The 27643-nt window shown below is 44.3% G+C and overlaps 1 protein-coding gene across 9 annotated transcripts in view; it reads right to left on the minus strand.

Annotated features, from left to right (window-relative positions):
• kcc (solute carrier family 12 member kcc) overlaps window positions 1–27643 on the minus strand; it is a 489611-nt gene that overhangs the window by 78818 nt on the left and 383150 nt on the right. For 5 of the 9 annotated variants that reach the window (XM_070099766.1, XM_053771234.2, XM_053771233.2 and 2 more), the window contains one exon: window positions 5733–5809. In XM_070099766.1, the coding sequence (XP_069955867.1) occupies window positions 5733–5809 (77 nt within the window). Of the gene's footprint in view, window positions 1–5732; window positions 5810–7958; window positions 8175–8977; window positions 9056–27643 lie in introns of those variants that run through there. The other 4 variants (XM_053771236.2, XM_053771237.2, XM_070099791.1 and 1 more) reach the window with 4 other exon arrangements.

Below are 27643 nucleotides of genomic sequence, written 5' to 3' on the forward strand. Positions count from 1 at the left end.
ATGTATTGTTCCAGTCACGGTATTGTGCCTTTTTGTTCTTTATGTTACTCACAACTTCATACCTTATATTCTGACTTATCGTTCGTATATGTATAACTAAATCCTACTCGCGTAAGAAAATTAAGTAACTAACCTGATGACAGGCTGTGAGAAATGAACTAGAAATACATTTTGATGGTGTGTCGAGCGCTGTAAAAGCCTGGTACGCACTCCTGTCTATAACAAAATGCGTATTCCAATATACGCATCAGCGCTGATTTAACAAAAGTAAAGCGTTGATAACAGCTATAGATGTTGGAAGAAACAATAAAGTAAATACAGTACGGGTACTGTGTCTAAACTGCCACAGATAAAAAATAATGGTTAATTCAGAAGGTTTGGTATAACAACGAAATTTTTATCATTAAATTTTATGGGGGGCAGCAAATAACCTATGGGAGTCATAAGAGCGTCTGGACAATGGGAGGTAATGAGGTTCTAGCTAATGAAGAGTAGCTCCAACTTCCCGGATCAAAAGCCCCTTAACAGGAAGTAGGTATCTGTATGGAGCAGAGAGAGGTGGGGTAGGTTCCATGGTAAACAAGTACTGATATGAGTCGCATCCTAGGGAAGACCCCAAGTACATAAACCTGGTTTGGTTTACTATCCATCTGATGCTAAAAAAAACCTTGAGATATTTTTTTCAGCGTTTTTCCAATCTTCTTACTACGTCATACATTATTGTTATTATTATTATTACTATTATTATTATTATTATTATTATTATTATTATTATTATTATTATTATTATTATTATTACTGCATCTTTGTATGACCCTTATGTTTTTAGTGCTTAGTTATGATTGTAATAATATTATTATTATTACATTCACAGGGTATCACTGAACCCATAAGGGTCATGCAGCGTCTGAGGAAATGTTAGGCAATCAAGTTCGATCCAAGGAAGAGGAAGACAGGTTCAATTCCTTGGATCAAGAGCCCCTCAACACAATGATTCACTGCCTGGTCATGGACCAGGCCGCGGGGGAGTTGACCCCTGGAATACTCCAGGTATACTGACGTGGAGGCTTCAATGAGTAAGGAATTCATTAACTTAGCCTGACACCCTGGCTAAAGTGTATCAAGGATCACACTAACTTAGTTCAGATACCCAAGTTACAGTGCGTCACGGATCTCAATAACTTAGCTCTAACACCCAAGTTACAGTGCGTCAAGGATCACACTAACTTAGTTCAGATACCCAAGTTACAGTGCGTCAAGGATCACTAACTTAGTTCAGATACCCAAGTTACAGTGCGTCAAGGATCACACTAACTTAGTTCAGATACCCAAGTTACAGTGCGTCAAGGATCTCACTAACTTAGCCTTGACAACTAAATTCAAGTACGTCATGTGTGTGTGTAAATTTGTCCAGTTATGTTTTTTGTGTGAATAAGAATAATGTTTAGGCCCGTTCAATGTAAAATGTTGGGTCGATAAATGCGTAACCGGGGGGGAAGGGAAGCTATTAATAGCTGGTTGGTTGTATGGAGATGGAAAGGATGGATGGATGGAGGGGGTGTGGGAGAGAGGAAAGCAGTGGAGGGGATGAGGAAGAGAGGTAAGCGATGGAGGGGGGTCAGAGAGTGGTAGTGGGCGAGGGAGATGATGAGGGAGAGAGGGAACGAAAGGAAGGAGGGGTGAGGGATAGAGAGGAGGAGAGGGGTGAGGTGAGGGAGAGTAAGAAGGGGAAATAATGAGGAAGTGAGGAAAGGAGGGAGATGAAGGAAAGGGTAGGAGGGGGGGGCTGAGAGAGAGTGGAATCCACTTTTTCTCTTTCACTTACAGCTCTTGCTCTTCTCTACCCGACGTCTAGCGAGGATATTTCTTCCTTATTCAAGAGCAGCCAGTAAATTCTGTTTACTTACTGAGATAGGATACGACCCAGCACACACACAAGCCAAACGGGCATAGGTATATATATATATATATATATATATATATATATATATATATATATATATATATATATATATATATATATATATATATATATATATATATATATATATATATATATATATATATATAAATAAGCAAACAATCGCAGACGGGCGATTTTAACTATGCAAGACAAGCCACGGGGGGTGGAAATCTACAGCTCAGGTACTTTCACATTTCTTAGTGCATCATCAGGGACTGTGCAACATTGCAAAAGAGCAACTAAAGCAGGGAGAGTTCTCAGGGTAGCGTAGTGCGGATGTCTCACCGTCCACGGTTTCCCGCACTACGCTACCCTGATGATGCACTGAGAAGTGTGGAAGTACTTGAGCTGCAGATTTCCCTCCCCCGTGGCTTGTCTTGATGTTGACACGACAGTTCCTGTAGATCTGTAGGCTGCACATTCATGCTGCGAATCTTCCGATTCACCACATCCCAAAGGTATACGCCAAATTCTGACTCGACCATCAGTATGTTGCATCAGAAAACGCGATTCGTCAGACCAAATACTTTTCCAGTCTTCAACTGTTCAGTTTTGGCGAAGCTGTGCCCACTGTAGCCTTAGTTTCTGTTCACAGCTGCTAAGAGAGGAACCTACCGTGGTCTGCTGCTGCTACAACCCATCCACTTAAAGGTTCGACATGTTGGGCGTACATACCACTGTTGTAATGCGTAGTTATTTGAGCTACAGTCGCATTTATGTCAACACCAACCTGGCCATTTTCCTCTTCTAACCTCTCATTAACAGGGCGTTTTCGCCCACAGAACTGCCACTCAATGGATGTTTTGTGTTTTTTCATACAATTCTTTGTAAACTCCAGATATTATTGTGCGTGAAAATCACAGATCAGCAGTGTCTGAGATATTCAAACCACCTCGTCTGACACCAACAATCTTTCCACAGTCAAAGTCACTTTGATCACATTTCTTCCCCATTCTGATGTTTGGTCTCAACAACAACTGAACCTCTTGATCAGGTGTCCCGTAGCTCGATTGCTAACCGACTCAGCTCACACACAGAGGTCCGGGGTTCGAATCATATTCGAGGCATATTCCCCTAAGAAAGAAGAAGAGCAGGAGTAAACTGGAGAGAAAAAGACGCTCCCTCTACAGAAGACGACGAAGAGTCACTGAGCTCCTCAGGAGTGCTAGAATATCTGATACACGAAAGGAGGCGCTGACCAGGGAAGTGGAAACTATCGAACTTAAGCTAAATGACTCTTACAGGAACCAGGAGAGGCAGGAGGAGCTTAAAGCTATTAGTGAAATTGAAAGAAATTCAAAATATTTCTTTTCATATGCCAAAAACAAGGCAAATACCACATCTAGTATCGGGCCCTTACTCAGACAGGATGGGACTTACACAGATGACAACAAGGAAATGAGTGAAATATTGAAATCCAAGTACGACTCTGTGTTTAGTGAACCACTAATCGGTCTGAGGATCGACGACCCAAATGATTTCTTCATGAATGAGCCTCAAAACTCCATAAATATATGCCAGATTTCCGACATTACCCTAACTCCGATAGATTTCGAAAAAGCCATTGACAACATGCCTATGCACTCAGCCCCGGGCCCAGACTCGTGGAACTCTGTTTTCATTAAGAACTGCAAGAAACCCCTCTCGCGTGCCCTAAGTACACTATGGAGGAGGAGCTTGGACATGGGTGAAATTCCACAGTTACTTAAAACAACGGATATAGCCCCACTCCATAAAGGTGGCAGCAAAGCATTAGCTAAGAACTATAGACCAATAGCTCTGACGTCCCACATCATAAAAATCTTTGAAAGAGTGCTAAGAAGCAGGATTGCAAATCACCTGGATTCCCAAAATCTGCACAATCCAGGGCAACATGGGTTCAGGGCAGGTCGCTCCTGCCTCTCACAACTACTGGATCACTATGACATGGCCTTGGATGCACTGGAAGAAAATCAGAATGCAGATGTAATATACACAGACTTTGCAAAAGCATTTGACAAATGTGATCATGGCGTAATAGCCCATAAAATACGTGCTAAAGGAATAACTGGGAAAGTGGGTAGATGGATCTTCAACTTCCTAACAAATCGAACACAAAGAGTAGTGGTCAACAGAGTTAAATCGGAGGCTGCCATAGTGAAGAGCTCTGTTCCACAAGGCACAGTACTCGCCCCCATCTTATTCCTTATCCTCATATCAGACATAAACAGAGATATACACCACAGCACCGTATCATCCTTTGCGGATGATACTAGGATCTGCATGAGGCTGTCATCTGCTGAGGACGCGGTTAACCTCCAAGAAAATATAAACAAAGTTTTCCAGTGGGCAACGGTAAACAATATGATGTTCAATGAGGACAAATTCCAACTACTCCGTTATGGAAAACTGGAGGAGATAATAACTAGAACAGAGTATACTACTGACTCCGGCCATACAATAGAGCGGAAAAATAATGTAAGGGACCTGGGAGTAGTAATGTCTGAGGATCTCACTTTCAAGGATCACAACAGTGCCACGATCGCACGTGCAAAGAAAATGATTGGATGGATAATGAGAACTTTCAAAATGAGAGATGCCAAGCCCATGATGATCCTTTTCAAATCACTTGTTCTCTCTAGGCTGGAATACTGTTGTACATTAACATCTCCATTCAAAGCAGGTGAAATCGCAGATCTAGAGTGTACAGAGATCCTTTACTGCACGTATAAGTTCTGTCAAGCACCTTAACTACTGGGAACGCTTGGAAGGACTTGACTTGTACTCGTTGGAACGCAGGAGGGAGAGATATATCATAATCTACACTTGGAAAATCTTGGAAGGAATGGTCCCAAATCTGCACACAGAAATCACTCCCTACGAAAGTAAAAGACTGGGCAGGCGATGCAAAATGCCCCCAATAAAAAGTAGGGGCGCCATTGGTACACTAAGGGAAAACACCATAAGTGTCCGGGGCCCAAAACTGTTCAACAGCCTCCCATCAAGCATTAGGGGAATTGCCAATAAACCCCTGGCTGCCTTCAAGAGAGAGGTGGACAGATACCTAAAGTCAGTGCCGGATCAGCCGGGCTGTGGCTCGTACGTCGGACTGCGTGCGGCCAGCAGTAACAGCCTAGTTGATCAGGCCCTGATCCATCGGGAGGCCTGGTCATGGACCGGGCCGCGGGGGCGTTGATCCCCGGAATAACCTCCAGGTATCCAGGTAACCTCCGGTACGGCTGGAAAACTTTAGGGACGTGTTTCCATAAGACACCTGCTGTCCCTGTCCCTGTTCACCCATCAGTTTAAAATGGGCACGTGGGTGTTAGTCGACTGGTGTGGGTCGCATCCTGGGACAAGGTCAGGAACAATGAACTGGTTACACTTATTTCTGCATGTAATTATAGAAACAGGAGTTTTCAGTTGTTTCAAATGCATGTGGGTGTAACACATGTTGAGAGAAATGCCCAGCACAGAGTAAAACCGAATAAAAAGGTTGCGAGAGAGATGAAATGGGTAGGAGTTTCAATACTGAAGTCAGGTGAATCTAACAGAACGAGAGTACTAGTGCTAATAGTGTAGTGGAACGGGCATATAAAAAATGCATCAATGAAAGCCGTATATACGTACTTTTAAATTCAAGAAATTTTAGACTAGTAGTAGGCTGTGAGAAGTGGGTAGAATTGTTTACCCACCTGAAGGTGAGAAGTGTGATGTTAAGTGAGTTTTCGAAGTCAGAAAAATATCAAGTGCAAAAATAATAATGAAAAATACATGGAATATGACTTACCGAGTAGAGATAAAGGTTTTTCTCGTAGCCACTCATCTCTTTCATGTCCACCATGAAAGGCTTGTCGTCAGGACCGTCTGAAAAATGAATATCGACATTAAAATTTATTCTATAGCTTGTAAACAGTTAATGATATCATTAAAAATATATTGGGGAGTGAATTCAAAATATAAGGATTAAATCCAAATAAATAGTTAATGATATCATTAAAATATATGGAGGACTAAAGTCAAAATATGAAGATTAAATCCAAATGAATTTTTAATGCAATGGTTTTATTATATTTTACTCGGAGTGCCTGAATAAATGCAACAAGGATATAAGGAGAGCAGATTTTTGTTTTTGCAGAAAAAAAACAGTCGAGGAGCAGGAGCAAAATATTTAATTAAAATTTATAAAAAAAGCAAATTTAATGTGAAAGAAAAAATTAACTACAAAATCACGGAATGAGAGGAAGAAATGTGTAAAGCAATATATATGAATATCTTTAAAGTATACTTTAATCCCAGCTATTAAATGAGATAAAGCTAACTGAAATCACAAAAAGAGGGAGTAATACCACTTGAGATATCACCATGGGCTTTTATGGTTAACTGGTTGTGAAGGATATGCGAGAGAGCGGGCCACCAGTACTAACAGCCTGGTTGACCAGGAAATCACCAGACGAACCTGGCCCATTAATAATTCAAGAGTTGTTCACAATATATTTAGAAAGCAAAAGGTGTTATGAAGACCATCAGGATCTATGAGGTGTTCTCAAGATCATCAGGATCTATGAGGTGTTCTCAAGACCATCAGGATCTATGAGGTGTTCTCAAGACCATCAGGATCTATGAGGTGTTCTCAAGACCATCAGGATCTATGAGGTGTTCTCAAGACCATCAGGATCTATGAGGTGTTCTCAAGACCATCAGGATCTATGAGGTGTTCTCAAGACCATCAGGATCTATGAGGTGTTCTCAAGACCACCAGGATCTATGAGGTGTTCTCAAGACCATCAGGATCTATGAGGTGTTCTCAAGACCACCAGGATCTATGAGGTGTTCTCAAGACCATCAGGATCTATGAGGTGTTCTCAAGACCATCAGGATCTATGAGGTGTTCTCAAGACCATCAGGATCTATGAGGTGTTCTCAAGACCATCAGGATCTATGAGGTGTTCTCAAGACCATCAGGATCTATGAGGTGTTCTCAAGACCATCAGGATCTATGAGGTGTTCTCATGACCATCAGGATCTATGAGGTGTTCTCAAGACCATCAGGATCTATGAGGTGTTCTCAAGACCATCAGGATCTATGAGGTGTTCTCAAGACCATCAAGATCTATGAGGTGTTTTCAAGACCATCAGGATCTATGAGGTGTTCTCAAGACCATCAGGATCTATGAGGTGTTTTTAAGACCATCAGGATCTATGAGGTGTTCTCAAGACCATCAGGATCTATGAGGTGTTCTCAAGACCATCAGGATCTATGAGGTGTTCTCAAGACCATCAGGATCTATGAGGTGTTCTCATGACCATCAGGATCTATGAGGTGTTCTCAAGACCATCAGGATCTATGAGGTGTTCTCAAGACCATCAGGATCTATGAGGTGTTCTCAAGACCATCAGGATCTATGAGGTGTTCTCAAGACCACCAGGATCTATGAGGTGTTCTCAAGACCATCAGGATCTATGAGGTGTTTTTAAGACCATCAGCAACCAAGGTGTTCTCAAGACAATCATAATCCAATATACGAAGCAAAGTACAAAAAACAGGTGTAATAACAAACTCATTAATAGTAATAACACAGATTTATGAGCAGAGGAAGAAATCGTTATAAAACGCGTTACAACAGATATAAAACAGTATAGTTAAAATATTTAATACAATAAAAATAATAATCTGTTAATGTCATCATATAACTTAAGTTTCATAAAAAAAAATATTTAAGTCCACCTCTCGCGTCTGAATAAGTTTAAATTCTGCGAAATTCTTAATAATACGGTAAGTTATGGTCAAACTTCTATAATACAGTTTTAAACACAAGTTTGCCAGAACATCTTTCAAGTTAATGATAATAAACAGACCTAAATTTTTACACATTTACGAAAACATTTTACATTAATTCTAAGTCAAACACTCACCCAGAAGACTAAACTTTCCCAAAGATAGATTGAAATAGATATAAACAGATAGACACAACAAAGAAGGCTGGGGGGGGGGGGGATAATGGGGTTAGCTTACAGACACTGGTTGCGGGTTTAATCTTGTATTCGTCCTGCCATATTTCTTCCTTGCTGGTTCTTCGTTCAACTGTCTCCTCTTCCTCCTCAAGTTTCTTGAAGGAGAAGAGGGAGGCGAGTTTGCCTACCATGGTCGTCCCTCTCCAACAATCCCTACTCAAATATTTTCTTATATCAAGCTTATTTTCTTTCCAGGCCTATTAAAAATATAATGTACCTATAATACTAATAATTCTAGTATTAAATAAATTTAGTATCGTACAAAAAAGACACAGCTGCTTTAATTAAATAAATTACATTTCAGCATTAAATAATACTAAGAATTATTATTATTATTATTATTATTATTATTATTATTATTATTATTATTATTATTATTATTATATTATTATTATTATTATTATTATTATTATTATTATTATTATATCATTATTATTATTATTATTATTATTATTATTATTATTATTATTATTATTGTTATTATTATTATTATTATTATTATTATTATTATTATTATTATTATTATTATTGTAAAATCCTCTAAATACGAAAACCTACTTATTTTTTTTCAGAATTAGAAATCGCGGATTTATAGACTATTTTACAATCTAACTCGCATTACGGCACAACATACTATTCGACACAAATCTAGAAAACACTAATACTATTAGGAATCAAAAAAAAATGTTCTTTGGAATACATTTCACAAATGGAACTAATAAACTTTTCTCGAGGAAATCACTAATGGCTTGTATCATATTCTTTATATTCAGCGTTGTATTTCACACAAACTATATCTATCTCGCGTAATGTAATCACAAAATGTATAGTTATCACTATTATACACAGGATATATACACCGAGAGGTGTATGAGTGAGTGTATATTATAGGACTCAGTATATTGAACTGGTAGTGAAGAGGTGACATGCAGTCTTCAAGACCGTGTGGTCGACAGGCTTTAAAACCCATTAACCAATAGCAATTATATCAAATATATTGGTGTATATTAGACTCCAAACCTAGAGAATAACACAAGACAACTGGTGATGCGCACACAGCACTATGCACTGGTGTTATCTTTACCACCTCCCTCTATCACCATCTTATCAGTCAATCTATATTCATGGCGGTCACATTTCTTGTAGCATATCAGTAACACGTCATATGAATGACCAACACACCAAGCTTGTCCACAGCCAATCACAATTCACGTGTAAGCAAAAGCCTCGTGTGATTGGCTGATTTATGGATACAATGTGATTGGCTGATTTATGGATACAATAACTGGATGACTGGCTGCCTGCGTCAAGCTTGTCCTTATACCTGTGACCTGTCATAATTATGTGATGAGTTTCGAGCGTCTTCCTCTATAGCCACAGCCTGGCTCTGGGCCAGGTTTTTCTGTTGATTCCCTGGTCAACTAGGCTGTTGCTGTTCGCGACTCGCTGTCGTTGTCATCTGATCAATCTATATTTATTTCTCTCGTTAAGAGCTGACTGATAATTACTATGATCGACTGATCTAATAATAATATAGTTTTGTTTAAACTAAGAAATAACTTAAAATTTAAAATTGCCACTGATTCTCTGTTTTGTTAAACGGGATCAAACTAAACTTTTCCTTTGTTGCAAACGTCAATAACTATATTCACGGTGAAGAGTTAAACCCGTAAGGTTTATACATTCAGGGCCGGATTAAGGCATGGGCTTTAGGGGCTGCAGCCCAGGGTCCTCCGCCAGCTGGAGGGCCTCCAGGGGCTGCAGCCCAGGGTCCTCACAGTACCTGTAGCCCAGGGGCCACACAGTACCTGTAGCCCAAGGGCCACACAGTATCTGTAGCCCAGGGCTTCACAGTACCTGTAGCCCAGGGCCTCAGTACCTGTAGCCCAGGGACCTCACAGTGCCTGTAGCCCAGGGACGTCAGTACCTGTAGCCCAGGGTCCTCACAGTACCTGTAGCCCAGGGGCCTCACAGTACCTGTAGCCCAGGAACCTCACAGTACCTGTCGCCCAGGGACCTCACAGTACCTGTCGCCCAGGGACCTCACAGTACCTGTAGCCCAGGGACCTCACAGTACCTGTAGCCCAGGGACCTCAGTACCTGTAGCCCAGGGTCCTCAGTACCTGTAGCCCAGGGGCCTCACAGTACCTGTAGCCCAGGAACCTCACAGTACCTGTCGCCCAGGGACCTCACAGTACCTGTAGCCCAGGGGCCTCACAGTACCTGTAGCCCAGGGACCTCACAGTACCTGAAGCCCAGAGACCTCACAGTACCTGTAGCCCAGGGACCACACAGTATCTGTAGCCCAGGGCCTCACAGTACCTGTAGCCCAGGGACCTCACAGTACCTGTAGCCCAGGGACCACACGGTATCTGTAGCCCAGGGCCTCACAGTATCTGTAGCCCAGGGCCTCACAGTACCTGTAGCCCAGGGACCTCACAGTACCTGTAGCCCAGGGACCTCATAGTACCTGTAGCCCAAAGTCCTCACAGTACCTGTAGCCCAGGGGCCTCACAGTACCTGTAGCCCAGGAACCTCACAGTACCTGTCGCCCAAGGACCTCACAGTACCTGTAGCCCAGGGACCTCACAGTACCTGTAGCCCAGGGACCTCACAGTACCTATAGCCCAGGGACCACACAGTATCTGTAGCCCAGGGCCTCACAGTACCTGTAGCCCAGGGACCTCATAGTACCTGAAGCCCAGGGACCTCACAGTACCTGTAGCCCAGGGACCTCATAGTACCTGAAGCCCAGGGACCTCACAGTACCTGTAGCCCAGGGGCCTACAAAATCTTAATCCGGCTCTGCATTGCCTCGGGACTTTGGTGGAGAAGGGAGAGGTGCGACTAATCTTGATCCGAGAAAGGGGAAACTTAGCTCCAATTCCTTGGATCAACAGTGCATCACCAGCATCAAGGCATCCCCTTGAAGGGTCAATGCGTGAGGATGGTAAAATATTAAGCAAATATATGCAGTAATTACAGTGCAGACTACTGAGTATTACACAAGCTACTGCACTCACACATTCAACATTCACAGATAACGAGAACCTCACCTCAATACCTGTTTGATGATAAGTCTGATATGTATATTCTATCGTTGTTGGATGCAGTGCGTGTGTGTGTGTGTGTGTACTCACCTATTTGTGGTTGCAGGGGTCGAGTCATAGCTCCTGGCCCCGCCTCTTCACTGGTTGCTACTGGGTCGTCTCTCTCCCTGCTCCATGAGCTTTATCAAACCTCGTCTTAAAACTATGTATGGTTCCTGCCTCCACTACGTTGCTTTCTAGGTTATTCCACTGCCTGACAACTCTATGACTGAAGAAATACTTCCTAACATTCCTTTGACTCATCTGAGTCTTCAACTTCCAATTGTGGCCTCTTGTTTCTGTGTCCCCTCCCTGGAATATCCTGTCTTTGTCCACCTCGTCTATTCCGCGCAGTATTTTATGTGTCGTTAACGTGTGTGTGTGTGTGTGTGTGTGTGTGTGTGTGTGTGTGTGTGTGTGTGTGTGTGTGTGTGTGTGTGTGTGTGTGTGTGTGTGCGTGTGTGTGTGTCGTGCCGAATAGGTAAAACTGGTCAATTAGCAAGAACTCATTTAAAATTAAGTCCTTTCTAAAATTTTCTCTTATGTTTAAAGATACATATTTTTTCATTTATGTTAATGTGAAAATTAATAATTTTGTACCAAAAGAACCTTAGAAAACTTACCTAACCTTATTATAACAAGTGCAATTTAATTTAGCCTAACCCAACTAAATATATTTTAGATAAGTTTACAGTAATTTAATAGCAAACAAACACAGTTGAAATATTTTTTTTCGTTAGGTTCAGAATGGTTTTTGCGAAATTATTGCATACACAAATTTTAGCTTGCCTTGCTAGGCAAGAAGAGTGTTGCTATTTAAGCCAAAATCGCAAGTTTTACCTATTCAGCACGACACACACACACACACACACACACACACACACACACACACACACACACACACACACACACACACACACACACACACACACATGACGGAAGGGATAGACTCAGAAGTGTCCCTGTTTGCAGATGACGTGAAGTTTATGAGGAGAATTAAATCAGACGCGGACCAGAGAGGTCTACAAAGAGACCTGGACAGGCTGGATGTGTGGTCCAGAAACTGGCACCTAGAATTTAACCCCGCCAAATGCAAAGTCATGAAGATCGGAGGAGGGCAAAGAAGACCGCAGACAGAGTATAGGCTAGGTGGCCAAAGGCTGCAAACCTCACTCAAGGAGAAAGACCTAGGAGTGAGTATAATACCGAGTACATCGCCAGAAGCACACATTAACCAGATAACTGCTGCGGCATATGGGCGCTTGGCAAACCTGAGAATAGCGTTCCGGTACCTCAGTAAGGAATCGTTCAAGACTCTATACACTGTGTACGTCAGGCCCATACTGGAGTACGCAGCACCAGTTTGGAACCCACACCTGGTCAAACACGTCAAGAAGTTAGAGAAAATGCAAAGGTTTGCAACAAGGCTAGTTCCAGAGCTAAGGGGAATGTCCTATAAAGAAAAGTTAAGGGAAATAGGTCTGACAACATTGGAGGACAGGAGGGTCAGGGGAGACATGATAACGACATACAAAATACTGCGTGGAATAGACAAGGTGGACAGAGACAGGATGTTCCAGAGATGGGACACAGAAACAAGGGATCACAATTGGGAGCTGAAGACTCAGATGAGTCAAAGGGATGTTAGGAAGTATTTCTTCAGTCATAGAGTAGTTAGGAAGTGGAACAGTCTGGCAAGCGATGTAGTGGAGGCAGGAACTATGCATAGTTTTAAGACGAGGTATGATAAAGCTCATGGAGCAGTGGGAGAGAGGACCTAGTAGCGGTCGGTGAAGAGGCGGGGCCAGGAGCTGAGTCTCGACCCCTGCAACCATAATTAGGTGAGTACACACACACACACACACACACACACACACACACACACACACACACACACACACACACACACACACACACACACACACACACACACACACACACTGGCTTCTCGAATTCAACCCCGCCAAATACAAAGTCATGAAGATTGGGGAAGGGCAAAGAAGACCAAAGACAGAGTATAGGCTAGGTGGACAAAGACTGCAAACCTCACTCAAGGAGAAAGATCTTGGGGTGAACATAACACCGAACACGTCTCCCAAAGCACGCATCAACCAGATAACTGCTGCAGCATATGGGCGCCTGGCAAACCTGAGAATAGCGTTCCGATACCTTAGTAAGGATTCGTTCAAGACACTGTACACTGTATACGTCAGGCCCATACTAGAGTATGCAGTACCAGTTTGGAACCCACACCTAGTCAAGCACATCAAGAAATTAGAGAAAGTGCAAAGGTTTGCAACAAGGTTAGTTCTGGAGCTCAGGGTAATGTCCTACAAAGAAAGGTCGAGGGAAATCGGCTTTACGACACTGGAAGACAGGAGGGTCAGGGGAGACATGATAACGACATTCAGAATACTGCGGGGAATAGATAAAGTGGACAGAGACAGGATGTTCCAGAGAGGGGAGACAGAAACAAGCGGTCAGTAATTCCCTACCCAAGGAGTACCACATCCAGTTCCGCTGGATGCCCTACTCTTAAGGATCGTATGGTTCAGTGGATAAGGGTGTCATGTGTTTTCGCACACCATGAGGCAGGCCAAAGCAGCATGGGTTCGAGTCCTTGGCTAGTGCAGTGTTGTTATTGATCAATACCATTCGTTGTAAATATCCATAGAATCAAAGTCTATGTTGATTTGTTGGATGATTCAGGGTATGACTCACGAAATCGTAATTACACGATTTCAGTTTGTTTGCAATTGTGTTATGATTTCGTGAGTCATGATGGCAGCTTTGTAGGGCCTTGAGCTAGGGCACGACACAGTCACGCTGCTGTGGGGTTAGTCTATAAAAACCTGCATTTGTGATAACAGCTGAGGCCATGCTGACTCTGTTGGACCTTAACAAATCTACTATTGAAGCTGTGTATCGAATCTGCCTCCACCAGTGCTTCATCTAAGTCATTTCACTTTTCATGCACTCTGAGACTAAAGAAATACTTCCTTACATCTCTATGTCTCATCTATTTCTCCCCTTGATTCAGGCTCTCCTAAATTTGCGTGTCTAAATGCCTCATCAATTCCTCTTAGGATTTGGTATGTAGTAATCATGTCTCCCCTTCCCTCTCCCTGTCCTCTCTGCTAAGCTCGTCATTTTCAGATCCTTCAGCTGTTCCTCACAGAGTATCTCCATGAGTTATAGTACAAGTCTGGTTACAAACCTTTGGAACTTTTCGGCCTTCTGGACGTGCTTGACCAGACGTGGGCTCCACGACGAGGCTCCGTGTAAACGGTTCTGAAGGATTCTCTGTTTAAGTTTCTGAATACTGTTATGAGGCTGAATAATCTAGGATATGCCATTGACGTTATACAGTTTATGTGCATTTCTGGCGATATGCTTGGTGTTATATTCGACCAGGGTTATTTTCACTCAGATATCTGCAGTTCTTTCTGCACATGCTGTACTGTATGTCCGGTATGCTCTCACATTCCCCAAATCACATGACCATACATTTGCTGTTTGACCATATCTCTATGTCTGTTCAGAGCTTCCTGAGGTTCATCACCGTCCTCTCCTGTTCTTTTTCTCATTAATTTTACATCATCTGCGAACAATGATGCACAGGACTCAACCCCCCCCCCTCTGGTAGGTCATTCACGAACATCAAGAACAGTAGTGGTCATACCATAGATCCTTACGGAACTCCACAAGTTACTCTCCCACTCTGATGTCTTATTTGTTACTCTCTACCTTGTTACTGGTTGCTCTCTGATCCACTGGAGCACTCTGCCTCGTCATTAAGTGCTCTCTAATCCACTGGAATACTCTGCTTTGTCATTAAGTACTCTCTGATCCACTGGAGCACGCTGCCTCGTCATTAAGTACTCTCTGATCCACTGGAGCACGCTGCCTCGTCATTAAGTACTCTCTGATCCACTGGAGCACTCTGCCTCGTCATTAAGTGCTCTCTGATCCACTGGAGCACTCTGCCTCGTCATTAAGTACTCTCTGATCCACTGGAGCACGCTGCCTCGTCATTAAGTACTCTCTGATCCACTGGAGCACTCTGCCTCGTCATTAAGTACTCTCTGATCCACTGGAGCACGCTGCCTCGCCATTAAGTGCTCTCTGATCCACTGGAGCACTCTGCCTCGTCATTAAGTGCTCTCTGATCCACTGGAGCACTCTGCCTCGTCATTAAGTGCTCTCTGATCCACTGGAGCACTCTGCCTCGTCATTAAGTGCTCTCTGGTCCACTGGAGCACTCTGCCTCGTCATTAAGTGCTCTCTGATCCACTGGAGCACTCTGCCTCGTCATTAAGTACTCTCTGATCCACTGGAGCACGCTGCCTCGTCATTAAGTACTCTCTGATCCACTGGAGCACTCTGCCTCGTCATTAAGTACTCTCTGATCCACTGGAGCACTCTGCCTCGTCATTAAGTACTCTCTGATTCACTGGAGCACTCTGCCTCGTCATTAAGTGCTCTCTGATCCACTGGAGCACTCTGCCTCGTCATTAAGTACTCTCTGATTCACTGGAGCACTCTGCCTCGTCATTAAGTGCTCTCTGATCCACTGGAGCACTCTGCCTCGTCATTAAGTGCTCTCTGGTCCACTGGAGCACTCTGCCTCGTCATTAAGTGCTCTCTGATCCACTGGAGCACTCTGCCTCGTCATTAAGTACTCTGATCCACTGGAGCACGCTGCCTCGTCATTAAGTACTCTCTGATCCACTGGAGCACTCTGCCTCGTCATTAAGTACTCTCTGATCCACTGGAGCACTCTGCCTCGTCATTAAGTACTCTCTGATTCACTGGAGCACTCTGCCTCGTCATTAAGTGCTCTCTGATCCACTGGAGCACTCTGCCTCGTCATTAAGTACTCTCTGATTCACTGGAGCACTCTGCCTCGTCATTAAGTGCTCTCTGATCCACTGGAGCACTCTGCCTCGTCATTAAGTGCTCTCTGGTCCACTGGAGCACTCTGCCTCGTCATTAAGTGCTCTCTGATCCACTGGAGCACTCTGCCTCGTCATTAAGTACTCTCTGATCCACTGGAGCACGCTGCCTCGTCATTAAGTACTCTCTGATCCACTGGAGCACTCTGCCTCGTCATTAAGTACTCTCTGATCCACTGGAGCACTCTGCCTCGTCATTAAGTACTCTCTGATTCACTGGAGCACTCTGCCTCGTCATTAAGTGCTCTCTGATCCACTCTACCTTGTTATTAAGTACCCTGTAACCTACTGGAGCACTCTACCTTCTTATTAAGTACTCTAGCCTACTGGAACACTCTACCTTGTTATTAAGTACTCTAGCCTACTGAAGCACTCTACCTTGTTATTAAGTACTCTAGCCTACTGAAGCACTCTACCTTGTTATTAAGTACTCTAGCCTACTGGAGCACTCTACCTTGTTATTAAGTACTCTAGCCTACTGAAGCACTCTACCTTGTTATTAAGTACTCTTGCCTACTGGAGCACTCTACCTTCTTATTAAGTACTCTAGCCTACTGAAGCACTCTACCTTGTTATTAAGTACTCTAGCCTACTGAAGCACTCTACCTTGTTATTAAGTACTCTAGCCTACTGGAGCACTCTACCTTGTTATTAAGTACTCTAGCCTACTGAAGCACTCTACCTTGTTATTAAGTACTCTAGCCTACTGGAGCACTCTACCTTCTTATTAAGTACTCTAGCCTACTGAAGCACTCTACCTTGTTATTAAGTACTCTAGCCTACTGAAGCACCCTACCTTGTTATTAAGTACTCTAGCCTACTGAAGCACTCTACCTTGTTATTAAGTACTCTAGCCTACTGGAGCACTATCTTGTTATTAAGTACTCTAGTCTAGTGAAGCACTCTCCCTTGTTATTAAGTACTCTAGCCTACTGAAGTACTCTACCTTGTTAACAGTACTATCTAGCCTACTGGAGCACTCTACCTAGTTATTAAGTACTCTAGCCTACTGAAGTACTCTACCTTGTTAACAGTACTATCTAGCCTACTGGAGCACTACCTAGTTATTAAGTACTCTAGCCTACTGAAGTACTCTACCTTGTTAACAGTACTATCTAGCCTACTGGAGCACTACCTAGTTATTAAGTACTCTAGCCTACTGAAGCACTCTACCTTGTTATTAAGTACTCTAGCCTACTGAAGTACTCTACCTTGTTAACAGTACTATCTAGCCTACTGGAGCACTACCTAGTTATTAAGTACTCTAGCCTACTGAAGTACTCTACCTTTTAAACCTGCCTGTTTCATTAATTTCTGGAATCTTTCCAACAGTCCAAAAAATAATTGAATCCGCCCAGCTCTTTTGTTTTATGTCTGTGACTGTTGCAGAACTCAAGCAAATGTATGTATGTATGTATGTATGTATGTATGTATGTATGTATGTATGTATGTATGTATGTGTGTGTGTACTCACCTAATTGTGGTTGCAGGGATCGAGACTCAGCTCCTGGCCCCGCCTCTTCACTGATCGCTACTAGGTCCTCTCCCTCTCTGCTTCCTGATCTTTGTCATACCTCTTCTTAAAACTATGTATGGTTCCTGCCTCCACTACTTCACTTGCTAGGCTATTCCACTTCCTGACGACTCTGACTGAAGAAATACTTCCTAACGTCTCTGTGACTCGTCTGAGTCTTCAGCTTCCAGTTGTGACCCCTTGTTTCTGTGTCCCCTCTCTGGAACATCCTATCTCTGTCCACCTTGTCTATTCCCCGCAGTATCTTGTATGTCGTTATCATGTCTCCCCTGATCCTTCTGTCCTCCAGTGTCGTCAGTCCGATTTCCCTCAACCTTTCCTCGTACGACATTCCCCTGAGCTCTGGGACTAGCCTTGTTGCAAACCTTTGTACTTTCTCTAACTTCTTGACGTGCTTGACCAGGTGTGGGTTCCAGACTGGTGCTGCATACTCCAGTATGGGCCTAACATACACAGTGTACAGTGTCTTGAACGATTCCTTATTAAGGTATCGGAACGCTATTCTCAGGTTTGCCAGGCACCCATATGCTGCAGCAGTTATTTGGTTGGTGCGTGTGTGTGTGTGTGTGTGTGTGTGTGTGTGTGTGTGTGTGTGTGTGTGTGTGTGTGTGTGTGTGTGTGTGTGTGTGTGTGTGTGTGTGTGTGTGTGTGTGTGTTAGAGTGCGCGGGGAGGGGGGGTGGAGTGGAAAATGGGTGGAGGAGGGGGCTCAAGGTGTGGGCAAGTGAGGTGATGTGTGGGGGAGAAGTGACCCCCCCCAACTTCTGGTAAAGGAACAGGTGTTGTGGCTGATAACTCACACAGCTGATGTAATCCCTCACTCATCCCTTCCTCCCCATCCCCCCGCCATTTACCATACAACAATCCACACGGTATACACTACACACTGCAGTATATAGCCGGGTCACCATCTGGAGAAGACCCGGGCGGGGGCAACACCAGCGTCACCATCTGGAGAAGACACGGGCCGGGACACTGCCCACGAACCTACTACTACTACCACTACTACCATTACCACTACTACTACCACTACTACTACTACTACCACTACTACTACTACTACTACTACTACTACTACTACTACTACTACTACTACTACCACTACTACTACTACTACTACTACTACCACCACCACCACTACTACTACTACTAACACTACTACCACTACCACTACTACCACTACTACTACTACCACTACTACCACCAGTACTACTACTATTTCTACCGCTACTACTACTACCACCACCACTACTACTAGTACTACTACCACAACTACTACTACTACCACTACTACCACTACTACCACTACTACTACTTCTACCACTATTACTACTACCACCACTACTACTACTACTACCACTACTACTACTACTACTACTACAACTTCTACTACTACCATTACTACTGCAACCACTACTACTACCACTATACTACTACCATTACTACTGCAACCACTACTACTACCACTATACTACTACTACTACCACTATACTACTACTACTACCACTATACTACTACTACCACTATGCTACTACTACCACTACTACTACTGCCACCACTACTACCACCACCACTACTACTACCACTATTCTACCGCCACTACTACTACTACTAATACTACCACTACTACTAATACTACCACTACTACTAATACTACCACTACTACTACTACCATTACTACTACCACTACCACTATGCTACTACTACCACTATGCTACTACTACCACTTCTACTACTACTACCACCACTACTACTACCACTACAACTTCTACCGCCATTACTACTACTACTACTACTACTACTACTACTACTACCACTACTACTACAACCATTACTACTACTATACTACTACTAACACTACCACTATGCTACTACTACCACTACTACAACCACTACTACTACTACTACTACTACCACTACTACTACTACTACTACTACTACTACTACTACTACTACTACTACTACTACCACTACCACTATGCTACTACTACCACTACCACTATACTACTACTACCACTACCACTATGCTACTACTACCACTACTACTACCACTACTACTACTACTACTACTACCACTACCACTATGCTACTACTACCACTACCACTATACTACTACTACCACTACCACTATGCTGCTACTACTACTACTACTACTACTACTACTACTACCACTACCACTATCACTATGGTACTACTACCACTACCACTATGCTACTACTACCACTACTACTACTACTACCACCACTACTACTACTACTACTACCACTATGCTACTACTACTACTACCACTACTACTACTACTACTACTACCACTATCACTATGCTACTACTACAACTACCACTATGCTACTACTACCACTACTACTACCACTACTACTACCACTATGCTACTACTACTACTACCACTACTACTACTACTACCACTACCACTATGCTACTACTACTACCACTACTACTACTACTACTACTATTACTACTACTACCACTACCACTATGCTACTACTACCACTACCACTACTACTACTACTACTACTACTACCACTACTACTACCACTATGCTACTACTACTACCACTACTACTACTACTACTACCACTACTACTACCACTACCACTATGCTACTACTACTACCACTACTACTACTACTATTACTACTACTACTACTACTGCTCAAGTATACATGATGTTAGGTTATACACACAACAAGGCATAAACCTACACTGACACACATATATGGAGTGAGAAGGTAACAAAGGATGAAGTGAGTTACATGTATATTTCCAGCTTCACCTGAGGTCCTCAGATGACAAGGACGTCAGTAGCCGCAGTTTGAGGACGAGGTATACACGTCTTACTTTACCCTGTCTCTATGCGTGTGTTATATCCGTCACTGGTCATTACACTACAACCATCGTAGTTATAAACACTAGTATACCATTTCAACATCACACTACTACTACCACAACGGTAGCTGTCAACAGTGGTAGGTAATTGTACTACAACTATCATATATAGAAATATTAGATGTCATTTATAAATTACACAACAATCAACGTAGAACACACACACACACACACACACACACACACACACACACACACACACACACACACACACACACACACACAAACACACACCCACACACACACACACACACACACACACACACACACACACACACACACACACACACACACACACACACACACACACACACACACACAACAAAATGCAAGGAGGCAGTGGAAAGGTTTATTCCCAAGGGCAACAGTAACAACGGGAAGACCAGAACGAGCCCCTGGTTTACCCGACGGTGTAAGGAGGCAAAAACAAAATGCAATAGAGAATGGAAAAAGTACAGAAGGCAGAGAACACACGAAAATAGGGAGATCAGTCGCAGAGCCAGGAATGAGTATGCACAGGTAAGGAGGGAGGCCCAGCGACAGTATGAAAATGACATAGCATCGAGAATCAAGACTGACCCGAAACTGTTGTATAGCCACATCAGGAGGAAGACAACAGTCAAAGACCAGGTGATCAGATTAAGGACAGAAGGTGGAGAACTCACAAGAAATGATCAGGAGGTATGTGAGGAGCTGAAAAGGAGATTTAAGGAAGTTTTTACAGTAGAGACAGGAAGGGCTGTGGGAAGACAGCACAGAAGGGAACATCAAGAGGGAATATACCAACAAGTGTTGGATGACATACGAACAACTGAGGAGGAGGTGAAGAAACTCTTAAGTGACCTTGACACCTCAAAGGCGATGGGACCGGACAACATCTCCCCATGGGTCCTTAGAGAAGGAGCAGAGATGCTGTGCGTGCCTCTAACTACAATCTTCAACACATCCCTTGAAACTGGGCAACTACCTGAGAAATGGAAGACAGCTAATGTAGTCCCCATATTTAAGAAAGGAAACAGAAACGAGGCACTAAACTACAGACCTGTGTCTCTGACATGTATTGTGTGCAAAGTCATGGAGAAGATTATCAGGAGGAGAGTGGTCGAACACCTGGAAAGGAACAAGATTATAAATGAAAACCAGCATGGGTTCATGGAAGGCAAATCTTGTATCACAAACCTCCTGGAGTTTTATGACAAGGTAACAGAAGTAAGACACGAGAGAGAGGGGTGGGTAGATTGCGTTTTCCTAGACTGCAGGAAGGCCTTTGACACCGTTCCCCACAAGAGATTAGTGCAGAAGCTGGAGGATCAGGCGCATGTAAAAGGGAGGGCACTGCAATGGATAAGGGAATACCTGACAGGGAGGCAGCAACGAGTCATGGTACGTGAAGAGGTATCACAGTGGGCGTCTGTTACGAGCGGGGTCCCACAGGGGTCAGTTCTAGGACCAGTGCTATTTTTGATATATGTGAACGACATGATGGAAGGAATAGACTCTGAAGTGTCCCTGTTCGCAGATGACGTGAAGTTGATGAGAAGAATTAAATCGGACGAGGATGAGGCAGGACTGCAAAGAGACCTGGACAGGCTGGACATGTGGTCCAGTAACTGGTTTCTCGAATTCAATCCAGCCAAATGCAGTCATGAAGATTGGGGAGGGGCAAAGAAGACCGCAGACAGAGTATAGGCTAGGTGGACAAAGACTACAGACCTCACTCAGGGAGAAAGACCTTGGAGTGACCATAACACCGAGCACATCACCGGAGGCACACATCAACCAAATAACCGCTGCAGCATACGGGCGCCTGGCAAACCTGAGAATAGCGTTCCGATACCTTAATAAGGAATCGTTCAAGACACTGTACACTGTGTATGTTAGGCCCATACTGGAGTATGCAGCACCAGTCTGGAGCCCACACCTGGTCAAGCACGTCAAGAAGTTAGAGAAAGTACAAAGGTTTGCAACAAGGCTAGTCCCAGAGCTCAAGGGAATGTCGTACGAGGAAAGGTTAAGGGAAATCGGACTGACGACACTGGAGGACAGAAGGGTCAGGGGAGACATGATAACGACATACAAGATACTGCGGGGAATAGACAAGGTGGACAGAGATAGGATGTTCCAGAGATGGGACACAGGGACAAGGGGTCACAACTGGAAGCTGAAGACTCAGACGAGTCACAGGGACGTTAGGAAGTATTTCTTCAGTCATAGAGTTGTCAGCAAGTGGAATAGCCTAGCAAGTGAAGTAGTGGAGGCAGGAACCATACAAAGTTTTAAGAAGAGGTATGACAAAGCTCAGGAAGCAGAGAGAGAGAGGACCCAGTAGCGATCAGTGAAGAGGCGGGGCCAGGAGCTGAGTCTCGATCCCTGCAACCACAATTAGGTGAGTACACACATACACACACACACACACACACACACACACACACACACACACACACACACACACACACACATACACACACACACACACACACAAGAAGTTACTGCAAAAGCTTGAGGACCAGGGACACATAACAGGAAAGGCACTGCAATGGATCAGAGAATACCTGACAGGGAGGCAACAACGAGTCATGGTACGTGACGAGGTGTCAGAGTGGGCGCCTGTGACAAGCGGGGTTCCACAGGGGTCAGTCCTAGGACCTGTGCTGTTCTTGGTATATGTGAATGACATAACGGAAGGGATAGACTCAGAAGTGTCCTTGTTTGCGGACGATGTGAAGTTAATGAGAAGAATCATATCGGATGAGGATCAGGCAGGACTACAAAGAGACCTGGACACGCTACAAGCCTGGTCCAGCAACTGGCTCCTTGAGTTTAACCCCGCCAAATGCAAAGTCATGAAGATTGGGGAAGGGCAAAGAAGACCGCGGACACAATATAGTTTAGATGGCCAAAGTTTGCAAACCTCACTCAAGGAAAAAGATCTGGGGGTGAGTATAACACCGAGCATATCTCCTGAGGCGCACATCAATCAGATAACTGCTGCAGCATACGGGCGCCTGGCAAACCTACGGATAGCGTTCCGATACCTCAGTAAGGAGTCGTTCAAGACTCTGTATACCATTTACGTCAGGCCCATACTGGAGTATGCAGCACCAGTTTGGAATCCACACCTAATCAAGCACGTCAAGAAATTAGAGAAAGTGCAAAGGTTTGCAACAAGACTAGTCCCAGAGCTACGGGGATTTTCCTACGAAGAAAGGTTGAGGGAAATCGGCCTGACGACACTGGAGGCCAGGAGGGTCAGGGGAGACATGATAACGACATATAAAATACTGCGCGGAATAGACGAGGTGAACAAAGACGGGATGTTCCAGAGATGGGACACAGACACAAGAGGTCACAATTGGAAGTTGAAGACTCAGATGAATCAAAGGGATGTTAGGAAGTATTTCTTCAGTCATAGAGTAGTCAAGCCGTGGAATAGCCTAGAAAGTGAAGTAGTGGAGGCGGGAACCATACATAGTTTTAAGGCGAGGTATGATAAAGCTCATGGAGCAGGGAGAGAGAGGACCTAGTAGCAATCAGTGAAGAGGCGGGGCCAGGAGCTATGACTCGACCCCTGCAACCACAAATAGGTGACGATCTGAAGTTAATGAGAAGAATCAAATCGGATGAGGATCAGGCAGGACTACAAAGAGACCTGGACAGGCTACAAGCCTGGTCCAGCAACTGGCTCCTTGAGTTTAACCCCGGAGGCACACATCAACCAAATAACCGCTGCAGCATACGGGCGCCTGGCAAACCTGAGAATAGCGTTCCGATACCTTAATAAGGAATCGTTCAAGACACTGTACACTGTGTATGTTAGGCCCATACTGGAGTATGTAGCACCAGTCTGGAACCCACACCTGGTCAAGCACGTCAAGAAGTTAGAGAAAGTACAAAGGTTTGCAACAAGGCTAGTCCCAGAGCTCAAGGGAATGTCGTACGAGGAAAGGTTAAGGGAAATCGGACTGACGACACTGGAGGACAGAAGGGTCAGGGGAGACATGATAACGACATACAAGATACTGCGGGGAATAGACAAGGTGGACAGAGATAGGATGTTCCAGAGAGGGGACACAGGGACAAGGGGTCACATCTGGAAGCTGAAGACTCAGACGAGTCACAGGGACGTTAGGAAGTATTTCTTCAGTCATAGAGTTGTCAGCAAGTGGAATAGCCTAGCAAGTGAAGTAGTGGAGGCAGGAACCATACATAGTTTTAAGAAGAGGTATGACAAAGCTCAGGAAGCAGAGAGAGAGAGGATCCAGTAGCGATCAGTGAAGAGGCGGGGCCAGGAGCTGAGTCTCGACCCCTGCAACCTCAACTAGGTGAGTACAACTAGGTGAGTACACACACACACACACAAACACACACACACAAACACACACACACACACAAACACACAAACACACACACACACACACACACACACACACACACACACACACACAAACACACACACACACACACACACACACACACACACACACACACACACACACACACACACACACACACACAAACACACACACACACACACACACACACACACACACACACACACACACACACACAAACACACACACACAAACACACACACACACACAAACACACACACACACAAACACACACACACACACACACACACACACACACACACACACACACACACACACACACACAAACACACACACACACACACACACACACACACACACACACACACACACACACACACACACACACACACCTCAAAGACAAGTTCAAGGTTTAAATTCACCGTAAAAGTTTTCACTTAAGTTCTGAAGCTCTCACTTGAGCGCTCTCTTGTCTAATACAATCACACCTTCCCAAGATGACACCACAAGAAAAATAATACATTAAGATCTTCGGTAGCTTTCGTGCACTTAAAATTTTAACCACATCATCACGAGACAAATGTTAAAGACTGTCAACAAATATATAACAAGTCCAGACAAGAATATACAGTAACACGAGTAACACTCTTAGTGTTACATTAGATATAACACCAAAATACATACCTCACTAAATTCTCGAATACCTAACAATACCCGTAGCTGATTTCGCGAATTTAATTTCCACTCTTGAAGCCCAACCTGGCCACACTCTATTTTTTATATCCTGGTCAACTAGGCTATTGATTGCTACCCACGGCACGCTGACCTATATGGCTGTTCAGGCACTTGTAGCAGGTGTCCAGTTACTGCTGATGACTTCTATACTTGTTCCCGTAATATTTCTGATATCTGCTTTCAGGAAGTTGAAGTCTTGTACCACGAGTGTTGGATCACGAGAGTTGGATCACGAGTGTTGGATCACGAGTGTTGAATCACGGGTATTGGATCACGAGTGTTGGACCACGAGTGTTGGATCACGAGTGTTGGATCACGAGTGTTGGACCACGAGTGTTGGATCACGAGTGTTGGATCACGAGTGTTGGATCACGAGTGTTGGATCACGAGTGTTGGATCACGAGTGTTGGACCACGAGTGTTGGATCACGAGTGTTGGATCACGAGTGTTGGATCACGAGTGTTGGATCACGAGTGTTGGATCACGAGTGTTGGACCACGAGTGTTGGACCACGAGTGTTGGATCACGAGTGTTGGATCACGAGTGTTGGATCACGAGTGTTGGATCACGAGTGTTGGATCACGAGTGTTGGATCACGAGTGTTGGATCACGAGAGTTGGATCACGAGAGTTGGATCACGAGTGTTGGATCACGAGTGTTGGATCACGAGAGCTGGATCACGAGTGTTGGATCACGAGTGTTGGATCACGAGTGTTGGATCACGAGAGTTGGATCACGAGTGTTGGATCACGAGTGTTGGACCACGAGTGTTGGATCACGAGTGTTGGATCACGAGAGTTGGATCACGAGAGTTGGATCACGAGTGTTGGATCACGAGTGTTGGATCACGAGTGTTGGATCACGAGTGTTGGATCACGAGAGTTGGATCACGAGTGTTGGATCACGAGTGTTGGACCACGAGTGTTGGATCACGAGTGTTGGATCACGAGAGTTGGATCACGAGTGTTGGATCACGAGTGTTGGACCACGAGTGTTGGACCACGAGTGTTGGATCACGAGTGTTGGATCACGAGTGTTGGATCACGAGTGTTGGATCACGAGTGTTGGACCACGAGAGTTGGATCACGAGTGTTGGATCACGAGTGTTGGATCACGAGTGTTGGATCACGAGTGTTGGATCACGAGTGTTGGATCACGAGTGTTGGATCACGAGTGTTGGACCACGAGTGTTGGATCACGAGTGTTGGATCACGAGTGTTGGATCACGAGTGTTGGATCACGAGTGTTGGACCACGAGTGTTGGATCACGAGAGTTGAATCACGAGTGTTGGACCACGAGTGTTGTATCACGAGTGTTGGACCACGAGTGTTGGATCACGAGAGTTGAATCACGAGTGTTGGACCACGAGTGTTGGACCACGAGTGTTGGACCACGAGTGTTGGATCACGAGTGTTGGATCACGAGTGTTGGATCACGAGTGTTGGACCACGAGTGTTGGATCACGAGTGTTGGACCACGAGTGTTGGATCACGAGAGTTGAATCACGAGTGTTGGACCACGAGTGTTGGATCACGAGTGTTGGACCACGAGTGTTGGATCACGAGTGTTGGATCACGAGTGTTGGATCACGAGTGTTGGATCACGAGTGTTGGACCACGAGTGTTGGATCACGAGTGTTGGATCACGAGTGTTGGATCACGAGTGTTGGACCACGAGTGTTGGATCACGAGTGTTGGACCACGAGTGTTGGATCACGAGAGTTGAATCACGAGTGTTGGACCACGAGTGTTGGATCACGAGTGTTGGACCACGAGTGTTGTATCACGAGTGTTGGACCACGAGTGTTGGATCACGAGAGTTGAATCACGAGTGTTGGACCACGAGTGTTGGATCACGAGTGTTGGACCACGAGTGTTGGATCACGAGTGTTGGATCACGAGTGTTGGATCACGAGTGTTGGACCACGAGTGTTGGATCACGAGTGTTGGACCACGAGTGTTGGATCACGAGTGTTGGATCACGAGTGTTGGATCACGAGTGTTGGATCACGAGTGTTGGATCACGAGTGTTGGATCACGAGTGTTGGATCACGAGTGTTGGATCACGAGTCTTGGATCACAAATGTTTACACGGGTCTCTGAACCTGTCGCACCATACTC

This window comes from Cherax quadricarinatus, chromosome 5, assembly GCF_038502225.1.
Source record: "Cherax quadricarinatus isolate ZL_2023a chromosome 5, ASM3850222v1, whole genome shotgun sequence".
Taxonomy (NCBI): Eukaryota; Metazoa; Arthropoda; class Malacostraca; order Decapoda; family Parastacidae; genus Cherax; species Cherax quadricarinatus.